The sequence below is a fragment of the Pelmatolapia mariae genome, linkage group LG3_W (genome assembly GCF_036321145.2).
Source record: "Pelmatolapia mariae isolate MD_Pm_ZW linkage group LG3_W, Pm_UMD_F_2, whole genome shotgun sequence".
NCBI classification, from domain to species: domain Eukaryota; kingdom Metazoa; phylum Chordata; class Actinopteri; order Cichliformes; family Cichlidae; genus Pelmatolapia; species Pelmatolapia mariae.
In genome coordinates this window covers 69499352-69510810 of record NC_086229.1, presented here as the reverse complement: position 1 = coordinate 69510810, position 11459 = coordinate 69499352, and the positions used below count along the sequence as shown (strand labels likewise).

At 37.9% G+C, this 11459-nt stretch overlaps 1 protein-coding gene across 1 annotated transcript; it reads right to left on the bottom strand.

Annotated features, from left to right (window-relative positions):
- Positions 1-3776: 3776 nt before the first annotated feature.
- Positions 3777-9284, bottom strand: LOC134623898 (programmed cell death 1 ligand 1-like). The gene is made up of 4 exons (XM_063468905.1): positions 9189-9284; positions 5092-5427; positions 4771-4853; positions 3777-3815 (listed from the first exon to the last, which is right to left on the bottom strand). The coding sequence occupies exons 1-4, from the start codon at positions 9247-9249 to the stop codon at positions 3777-3779; spliced, it is 519 nt and encodes a 172-aa protein (XP_063324975.1). The 5' UTR covers positions 9250-9284.
- Between the last annotated feature and the right edge of the window lie 2175 nt (positions 9285-11459).

Below are 11459 nucleotides of genomic sequence, written 5' to 3'. Positions count from 1 at the left end.
TAAACAACAAACCAGAACACGAGGGAGCAGAGAAAACATGAAGGACAATAAGCAGGGAGAACAGCATGGATGAACACAGAGTGACGCAGGGAGGTAACACAGACAAACCAGCAACACACACAAGAAAACACAGGGCTTAACTACACACAGGGCAATCAGGGAAACAGGAGGCAGACACAGCTGGGATTAATTGGACATAACGAGACAAGGGGAAGCAAAACTAGAAACACTGACAAGAGACATGAACTTTCAAAATAAAAGAGGAAACACACTGACTGAGCTCTAAACACACAAACTTAACACAGACTGGGGAGACAGAAAATAGGAACTTGAAACATGGAACAGGAGAGCACAGAGGACACAAAACACTAGGGATAATCACAAACAACCCAAAATAAACAAAACCACAGAATATTAATAAACTTAAGCATAAACACAGAGTCCACAGACTGAGGAACATGACAAAGAGTCATTATTGAGCATTTTTGATGATGCTGTGTGTTATGGGTTAGTGAGATCCTCACTGATGTGGGTGCTGAGGAATTCGAAATTTCCACTGCCTCCATGTCTCACACTGGTTCTCTCTCACACAAAATCAAAGCAACAAGCACAAATCCCACCAATGACTCACTTCCTTATAAACCACCGAATCAGGTAATGAAGCAGTGATGAACCGAATGAAGCTTCAGACGTCACTGATCGTGTGACTCTATTCTGATCACGCCTCGACACAGTGCTTCTGGAGCAGTTAGGTTTTTGTTGAGACACAGGCTGGAGTTTCAAACAGACCATCATTAGCAAATACTTTAACTTCTACATTCATAAACTCACTAAACCTATTTTCCTTGTGCTGCGTTTGAGTCCAGCCTGCCTATTGATCATGACAACACCACCCTATTTCAGTTAATGAAAAATAGGCATATATTTTATACTATAATCTAGATTATTAGCATTTAAATGCTGCATCACCACCACAATGGTGATGGTAGGTGGTAGGTTTTAGGTACATAAATACAAAATGATATAATGCTGCAGAGTGCATGCAAAACTTGACATGACATGAAAAGTAGTGCAGAAAAAAATGAACTGCAAAAATACACTGTTTTTCAATAATAGTAGGTATTTATTATAGTTGCACCAAAATAATTAAGCTTTTAAAAGATTTCAACAAACTTTGCAACCGTTGATCAACTGTCATTCAAGACGCATTCATACTAGTCCCAACATCTCCCTCTAGTGGTCATATGAAGGACAAACATACAAAACGTGAAGTCGGTCTCTTCACTCAAGTTACAATATATCTCAATTCAAATCCTGAAGATGCTTCATATTGTAAGTAATAACACAGAGAAAACCTCAAAATTTAGATGGCCCCCTATGAACAAGCACTTTGTCAAGAGTGGGAAGGAAAAGCTCCCTTTTAGGTATAGTAACAACAACATAGTCACAAAGATACTTCCAGAACAGGTGATTATTTATATATACTGCCTTCATAACTCTTGTGTCTGTTTGATGGCTTCTGGCAACTTTTTGAGAAGATGATGTGTTTCTGTTGGATCAATCAGGTTGAGCTTAGGGCTTTGTTTGAAGTGAAGGTGGCTGTTCTGCACACATATAAATGGGCGGAGGCCTCATGGCCAACCTCAGTAATGCTGAAGTGATTTCATCTCTTGGAAAACTGTCCAGGAACTGAACAACATCAGTGCCAGAGATGCCAGCAGGAACAATGCACTGATTAACAAGGCTGGAAGCATCATTGACCAGAATGATGAGTTTTCTTTAGTATCACATTCAAATACCTCTGGCTCTATTCCTGTTTTCCTTAAAAAAGTTTTCTATCATTTTTTGTCCTGTAATTAAATATAATAACATGGAGGATAAACTAAGTAGTTTCACTTTCACTTTTAGACAAGATGGAGGAGTGTTTGAAGAGTGCAGTTGTAAAATCAAGAAAAATAGATTTGAGCTCCGACTCAATTCCAGTGTCAGTCACAGCTTTGAGGTGTGTTCGTGATCAGTCTGCTGTCAGATCTAACGGCTTTCTTACAGTCAGGGGCGGATATAGAGAAATTTTCTTAGGGTGGCATGGATATCAAATGGGGTGGCAAAGTCAAAGCCATTTTTTACACATATGCAGGTTATTGCATTCTGTAAATGCAATATGTATGGTTAAAATACATCAAATATAGTGAGTATACACACGTTTCATATAAATATGGTCTATACCATTATTTTCTTTAGCCCAGATAATTAAAGATTTCAGTTACATAAAACGTGAATTTTGTGAACTGAAAAAATTAGTATTGCACAATCAGAAAAATCAAGTTATTCTTAGTACTGTGTACTTTCAATGAATAAGTTGTCCTCACCTAGTTATCTTAAGCAAGTTTTACTTAGTTATGTTAAGGCAATGAGTTTGCATAATTTCCTGACTCTCTGTGACCTCTGTTGCTCTTTGAATGCAGTACATCACTAGCAGTGAGAAATATTTCTATATAATATTTCTTTGTTATAATGTAAAGTCCTCCTTTACTGCATCATTGAATCTTCTCTGTGGTTTACTTTTTTCCCCATCTTACCCAGTATCACATAATTTATTTGTAATTTCTAGTTTTATATCTCTTGGAGATATATCTTTTATATACTTGTAAATGCACCGTGGGGGGCTTGAGGTGAAACAGAATTTCGGTGCACTGTATACTGTGTGTACTGCTGTGTTGACAATAAAGCTCTTGAATCTTGAATAAAGGGATTCTGTCTGCATCAGGAGTTCAGTCTGGCATTCCTTACTTCAGATTGGGACAATAAATATGACAGAAGGTGATGTGACCCTGTAGTCCTTCCAACTCACACTTCCAGTCCCTGCCATGAATTTATCATATTTAATAATAACTGTAATCTTTAGCATGTAGACATTTTTGGAACTTTTCTACCAGCTCAACAGCTCAGTTCTGTCACCACACACACACACACACACACACACACACACACACACACACACACACACACACACACACACACACGCACACACAGTTTGGATCACAATCTGTCTGTTGGCCAAAAATGCAACTGGGTGAAAACAAAGGAACAGAGTTCAGAAAATAAGGGGGAGATTACATTCAATGATTAAGGCTGCTGAGCATGTGATTTTTGATAAAGTAGAAATGTAATCAAGGATCTGTGCGTAATGGACATTTTTCTGGTTTTATTTTGTGAAATGATTTGTTGTTGCTCATGATGAACTTTACAAAAACATTCAATATTTATACACGGAAATGAAAAAGCATGGGAAACAACCATGATGAAGAACATTACAATGCAATACCAATAACAATATTAATATTCACAGCAAGAAATATGTAATAAGCTTTGTGATGCAGAATTAGAGAAATGAATATCTGACTCTGCAACTATACAGTTGGAGTTTATTCCCCAGAACACTTTGTAAACTGTAAAATTTGATAAACTGGCTTCACTTAAAAACATCCACAAACTTATTTATTATGTTAAAAAAGTAACATAATCTAAAGGTGAATAATATAAAGGACAAGACCCAAAAACGCAATACATGCCAACGGAAAAAAGCTCTACTTAATTTCATGTAACAAAATGTGTTTGAGATGTCTTTCAACTGTAGCAGATCAGTGCATCCTTCACACTCCGATTATTGATTCCTTATAATTCACAGTATTTGCTATGTGTTGTCAGTTGGTTTAGTCAGTGACTGTAATTATTCTGTAACAGCTGATCTCTAAATGAGCAACAGTTTGTGTGGTTCAATCCTCACAGAACAAGTCTGAGCTTACAAACAGCTGCTGAACAGAAAGAGGAAACACATATACTCACACATGTAGAATATTTTACAAAACTGTAAAATCTTGTACATTGAATTCTTGCACAGTGAAAAGAAGCTGTACTGTAACACTAATTTAATGTAAGGTTTAGTTTGTAATACTGTTTTAAATGGTGTTAATCAATCCTGTGATAAATTATTGAAGAGGAACAAACACTGTGGATCATAGAGTCACTGATAAAGAGCTCAGACAGACACTAACACAGTCTGAACAGGTTTGATGACAAACAGAGAAATGAAAAATTAAGTATGGTAAAACTTTCTAATAACCATCTGTCATAAATGTAAACAAACAATGAAACAATAAATAAATTGTAATAATCACTTTCCAAAGCTCAACCAAACAAGTAACAAGTTATTAATCCACCCACTTGCACTTACTTTCATAAACAACTCTGTGAGGATTATCTGGATGTTTTTCTAAAAGATGGATCTTGTTTCTAAACCAACTATTTGTGAAGAAGTAAATTTCCTTCCTTCTAGTTTGACATGGCTGGAGCTGATCCCAGCTGTCACTGAGTGTGAGGTTTCGTACAGCAGGACAGGACCAATAGTAAACATAAACACATAAAGAGTTAATGGTTGTTGCCTATAAATTCTAATTTTATTGCTTAAGTGTAAATATGATACACCGAAGGTTGAATAGCAATTCATCATTTATTAATGATGCTTATTAAAAAGTGTTACCTGAAACTAAAGTCAGGACGTATTTGAACTCTAAAGCTAAATCTCGCTTTGTGTCCACATTCCGAAAGTTAACACTAACGGTTTGAAATAGCAGCAGGAGTCTCACAGTTATCTGTACGAAGCCCTGAGACGTCTGAAACAGGCTGATCTCCAACAGAATACTGAGCCTTTTGTATATTTTCTGTAGCTCAAGAAAGCAATAACAGCAGCAACAAGAAGCACATCAATACAACAGGTAAATCCTCCTTCTTTACTCCATTCGTCTTCCCTCCATCTTTGTTGTCTTCATCCTTCTCTTGTCCTCCTGTCTGACCTGCAGGTGAGAAACAGGTGTGAGGTGTCAGCTGTCAGGTAGGTGATGAGTGAAGAACAGAACAGAATCCATTTCCTCTTCAAACTGCTGTCAGACATTATCTACTGCACTCTGATCATATCACTCAGACCAGCTGCTTTCTACAAAGTCTCATCAACAACATCTTTAGAAACAAACGTCAACAACCAGGAAGCAGCTTCACCTCTGATCACACACACACTCAACTCTACTCACTCACCTGGAGGATCAACAACACTCAGGCAGATGCTGCTGAAGTGCCATAAGCCTGTTTGTTCCATGAAGACATGACACTCGTATGTTCCAGCATCATTAATCATCACATCCTTCAGAATCAAAGACACGTCTCCATCCTTCATCTGTCTGTCCTGCAGATCCACCCGGTTCTTAAAAGATGGATGCTGCTTGTCTGGAACAAAGTGACCATCCCAGTGCAAAAGCACATATTTGTCTCCCAGGTCAGCTCTGCTCCACTCTACAACTCTGATCTCACTGTTTGGAGCTCGACATGTCAGAGTGACGTCCTGTCCAGACTCAGCTGTGATGATTTTCTGGTCTGAAAGAGGAAACAACACAGGGCAGAGAGGTTAAAGGTCAAAGTACAATTATGATCAGAATGATTGACTTTAAATATTTTGTTTATTTCCTTTGACATTTGAGTTTTTAGTCATGTTGGATTTAATGAACCTCTGAACATCCAGCAGGTCACCAGTGACCCACTGAGGCAGGGGCGGATCTAGAAGGGTGGCATGGGGTTGCAAGTGCCATCCTAAAATGATCCCTTGCCACCCCAAGTGCCACCCCAGTTTTGCATATGACAGTGTTGTTTATTAAAATAAGATAGCATTAACAGTTTGAGCGTAGTTACAGTCAACAGTAAATATAAATGCTAAAATTGAATATATTGCATAGTGTTCCCCACCTCCACCATTAACAAATGGTTCAGCCCATAGCAGGATCGGCTTTTTTCTTGTTTTCAGTAACAAGCGATGCTTATGATTGTGCCACAGCACATTTTGAACAACACCATGGGAATTTCGGATTTTACACAGGTGGTTGGATGTTACTCTCTGGAAATGGAAGCAAGGTGAGTGTTATTAACCCTCTGTGGTCCACGGACACGCTGCACCTCCAAATCACATGACTAATGTAAGCTGACATAGCAAAAAAGCTGCAGCTACGCTGAGTCTCTATTTCAGCCCACATTAAAGATATTGGATAAAGTTCGGACTTCAAAGTTTTTAAATTTTAATTACAGGCCAGTAAATCCAGAGTTGTGATAATATATATAAGCCACGCTTTTTACTAAATACTGTCGTCACGTTTTTGTGTGCGTGGGTTTTAAGCGTTTTCTAAGGAAGAGGGGTTGTTTAGGAAGAGGGGAGAGTTTTGGGTGTGACGGTAACGGCAGCGAGACAGAGAGAGTGTATGGGCTCAAAATGTGGTCATAAATATTTTGTACTTGTAAATCAGGATTTGTATGTGTAAAAAGAATTTGTGTGTGTGTAAAAAAGATTTGTGTGTGCATAAAAAAGATTTGTGTGTGCGTAAAAAGAATTTGTGCGTGCTTAAAAAAAATTTGTATGTGTAAAAAAGATTTGTGTGTGCATGAAAAAGATTTGTGTGTGCATAAAAATGATTTGTGCGTGCGTAAAAAAGATCTGTATGTGTAAAAAAGATTTGTGTGTGGACTTAGCCAAAAAAAACCCTGCAAGTTACTAGTACGAATTTTGACCCTATTTTTCTTCCTGTCATCTGATTGGTCAATGTCATGTCAATCACAAATGTAACAATCCAATCAGAGAACAGATGGGTTTGGCTGTCGGAGGGGCGCTTTTTTGAACTGCAGGTCCTTGAAGGGTAATACAGTTTGAAGCTGGAGGATCTCTATATAAATATCCGATGGCAGCTAGGTCCGCTAACTTTCAGTAGCAGTTGAAAGGATAAAGTTGTGGTATGTCAGTGGTTAGAAATATCATTATTACTTTAGGATTAGTTTAACACAAAGTCAGGGCTGACCCGGGACCATTGCTGTGAGTCACAGTGCGCAGCATAAAAGTCCTTTCACATCGGACGCAGGATGTGCTGCTAATGCTAACTGCTAACTAAAAGCAAAGGGTCCAGAATTTGTTGCGCTGGCTGCTGAGCTCTGTGGGTTTTTGCAGCAGCTCTACCTGTACTAGATGCACGTGCTCCTTGTCGTTTCTATCTCTGACTTTATGTCCTCTACAAGAGTTTCTGGTTTTTTTGCTAGTTCTTCAAATGTTCAATAAAAACATGTATGCTAATTCATAACGAAGAAAGCTTTGTAATGAAGACTGTCATTTCCAAAACACTGCCCCCCCTGTATTAAACACGTAGACCTGTGACACAAAAATCACCAAACTCGGACGACCACAGACTGTTTTCTTTCATGGTGATGAAGGAAAACGCTGGGTTGGCATGTAAAAGGGCATTTATTCCCTTCAAAGACCTGCAGTTCAAAAAAAGCGCCCCTCCGACAGCCAAACCCATCTGTTCTCTGATTGGATTGTTATATTTGTGATTGACATGACATTGACCAATCAGATGAAAGGAAGAAAAATAGGGTCAAAATTCGTACTTGTGACTTGCAGGGGGGGTTTTGGCTAAGTCCACACACAAATTCTTTTTACACATACAAATCCTGATTTACAAGTACAAAATATTTATGACCACATTTTGAGCCCATACGAGTGAGTGAGAGAGGGAGGGAGAGAGAGAGAGAGAGAGCGAGAGAGAGAGAGAGTTTTTAGATGTGGGAGATTTGTGACGTTTAGTGTGGAGTGTATACTTAGTGTGTTGTGTTGTGTTGTGTAGTTGTTCTGTTGTGTAGTCGTTTTGTCTTGTGTGTCAGTGAGGGCACTAATGAATGTCACAAAGGCACATTTGCAACGTAAACACTGTCACTAAGTAGAAAACCAGCGGAGTGATACACCTGCTGTTGTCAGGCCTGCAGGTTTATCCCTGTGCTGTTCTCCTGTCTTTTGGTGGACAAACTTTTTTTTTTACTGTGACACATCCTTTGTGGTGCATCTTATTACAACACCTGATTGTTCTCTCATTTTAGTTTTAGTAATATTTTTAAATGGTTGTACAAAATGAAAAAAACGGCAGGTGTATTGGCTGCATTTTTAGATAAATAGTTGTATATGTTTACAAAATGTACAATTTATATTTGCATTTCAAGTTATAAAAATTTACTCAACATGTCTGTGGTTTTATTTACAGTAAAAAAATACTACTAGGATTTTAAGTTCTTTGTGTGATTTCAGATCAGTAATACTAATGCAGTATGTCAGTGAAAAAAAACAACTAAATTCAGTTGAGCTGAAAAGAATGATACCAAACAAGGCAAAGGGGGAAAAAATATAATGAAACAATTTGAGGGTGAAATACAAACGTAAACTCAAAAGGAGTCAAAAATGGCCGGTTGATTTCTGACATTTTGTGTAATTTAAGCTGTAACAATGTGATTGTTTTCTAACAAAAAACTGTGTGAAACTTAAGTTAGACTTGTGTTTGTAAATGAACCGCCCCATGTTGTGTAGCTTTCTGGGTTTTATACTTATTGGGCTACATATTTATTTATTATACAGGCTATAAAGTACATAACATCAAAACTCACATGTTTTATGTAACTAAAGTGTGTAATTATGTGGGCTACAGACAATAATTAAGTTATAGACTATATTTCTATGAAAAACATGTATACTTACTGCATTTGAATCATTTTAACCATATGTAACCACCTGCATATGTGTTTGAAAAAAAAAAGCCTTGATTTTGCCACCCCATTTGATTTCTTTGCCACCCTCATGCCACCCTAAGAAAATTTCTCTAGATCCGCCCCTGCACTGAGGGGGAATTTTAGCCTCATGCTAAACATGCAAAGTGTCAGAAACTACAAGATGTTAGCTTCCACAGAACAACAACATGTGCTGATAATAAGTGAACATAATGTGTGAGAGAAAGCAGCCTCTCATTATAAGACACTGTGAGTCTCTGCATGCTGCCTTTATGTAGCTACAGCTGTTTGTATACACTGAACAAAAAGCTTTGTAGCTGTATACTGACTCCTGACACTACAACACATCACACTGACACACACGTTACACTTCTTTGTCTCTGTGCTGCAAACTGCACCGACACACACAGACTCCACCCAGCTTTGTGTCGATCGCAACACTGAAGGAATCAGAAACTAATTGTTAGAGAAATATTATCAGCATGTAAACCAGACTGAGACTCTTTATCTCAGAAATAAACTCAGTTTAGTTTCTAACAGTTAAATCTCACCTGCAGAGACGAACAGGACAAACATCAGCGTGGAGCAGAGTGACGCAGTTACAGCAGACATGTCCGTGTTCTCTGTTTCTGCTGATCTGACTCTTAGTTTGTATTCTAAATGTCTGAGTCTGTTGGTGTTTTCACTCAATAACTGAACCTGAGTTTAAACCTGAACACATCAGATTAATTTAAGGTTTAAATAAAGCTGAAAGTCACTGACTGTTAGAACGGATCTGGGAGTTGCGTTGGAGTGACGTTTGATACTTGACATTTTTGTGAGAAAATGTTAACCGAGCTGTAACCATGACAACTGAAGCTTTTTACCTAAATGACTGAAAATGATTTTAGAAAAAGACACCAAACACTTACTGTTGTTCTTAAGAGATTAAATCCTCAAACACTCTTCTGATCATCAGGATGGAAAAAAATCCATATAAAGATAAAAAGTGTGAGGTTGGTGTAATCCATCTGCTTTCACTGTAGGTCCAAAAGAAACTACTGAAGGTTCCTTAAGTAGGGGAGACCGGGGATAGTTGTAACGTGGGTCAGTTGTAACACTTCCAATTTCTCCAATCAGGGCTAAGTTTCAAATGATGTGATTCATCCTGTGCATGCCCAATTCAGTTCTGCTATCACATGTGAAAAATCAGCACATTTTGTCAAACACAGACAATTTAACATGAAAAAAAGTAATTTGTATGCCAAAAAGTAAGTTTTTCTACTTTATTTCAATTTCTAATAGCATTATCTGCTTTGCAGTTAAACTCATCAAACTTAAATTATGTTATTTGTATGTCTATGGGGATATATTCTGTGCAGGTCTTTAGTGCTAATGTTTTAGCTGTTGGCTGTAATCTTAGCTACTTCATGGCTATAGGAGTCTGGGTCAGTTGTAACAATGATGCAGATGTTACAACTTACCACACTATTACTTTAATTTATATTAAACAAGTTGGGGCAACGACATCAGCAGAGAGAGGTTCACTGGTCACCTTTGTATATGCGGTTAATGCCATTGGCAACACAACCACTGTTTGTGTTCCCACACATACATTATGCAGACCACTGTGTCAGAGATGGACCAGTAGGAAGTATTGGTAATGGAAATAAATCAGGATGGGTGCAAGAAACAGATTTCCTCATCTTTCTGAAGCACTTTGCAAACCACACCAAGGTCCGCCATGATAAAAAGTAATGGAATTACGATGCTGGTGCACAACTACATTTTTTCAGCTTCATTGTTATGTTCAAAATTGGTGCAAGAGTTGTAGGTTATAATGTCCACTGAGCCAATGAGGCCAAACTCAAGGAAGACCAACCAAAATTAATGAAATATTCAGTTGCAGAAAATTCCATCATTTGTCTTTTTTTGGGGGGTTGGAATATGTTCAAAAGCTGGATTTCTGCATTCTGTCACACACACACACAGCTACATAAATGGCTCTAAGTGCATTCATGTGTTGAATAAAAAAGATTACATGTTAATGTTTTGTCATTACCCTTATTTCATTGTGTTACATTTCACCCCAGGACATGTTACAACTAACCCAGACTATGGGGTTAATTGTAACATTTCACTCTTTGTGTTTGAGACCATACCATGCAATGGGTAATTGTGCTGCAGAGAAAATAGCTGCACTATTTAATAGCAGAGACGTGTAAATACTTTGCATTAAATTTTCAATCCACTACCTTAAAAGAGCTCCAATTTACAGACAGAAATGTCAAAAATGTTACAACTATCCCCGGTCTCCCCTACACAAGCATTTTTTTTTAAAGTAAACAATTCAAAGATAAAAGAAAAAATGTAAGTTCATGCCTGGGAGAACTCCACTCTGTACCAAACAGAGGAACAAAGTACTAATATTTCCCCTTTTACTTCTTCTTTCAACAGACACACTTCGTGACATACCAATTGCCTAATGTGAAAGATGTGTTAAAGTACAAGGAACTGAACACGTACATATGTAGAGACAAGCGTCCACTCTGTCTCAGTGAACTGAGGTAATCTTGGTCTAATGAATAAAGTCAAAGGTCATGACCTCCTGTACAGCTGTTCTGGAGAACTTTGTCCACCTTTGATTAACTTAACATTAATAATCTATTATTTACTGAAAAATATGTAGAATATAAAGCAGAAGCTGTGGGATGACTTACTGTAGTCGGGAGTTCAGGAGAATCCTCAGAGTTTCTGCTCCTCATCATGATGGAAACATGAAAACATGTTGATGCTCTTTGAGCTGGAATCAGTCCAAAGCAGCCGTGAGTGTGAACCAGCAG

Coding starts and splice junctions, on each gene's coding strand:
- LOC134623898 (XM_063468905.1), bottom strand. CDS start 9,249: ATGTCTGCTGTAACTGCGTCACTCTGCTCCACGCTGATGTTTGTCCTG. Junction 5,428..9,188: donor TGTCCTGTTCGTCTCTGCAG/GTGAGATTTAAC, acceptor TTCCTCTTTCAG/ACCAGAAAATCATCACAGCT. Junction 4,854..5,091: donor GAGTGTTGTTGATCCTCCAG/GTGAGTGAGTAG, acceptor TCTCACCTGCAG/GTCAGACAGGAGGACAAGAG.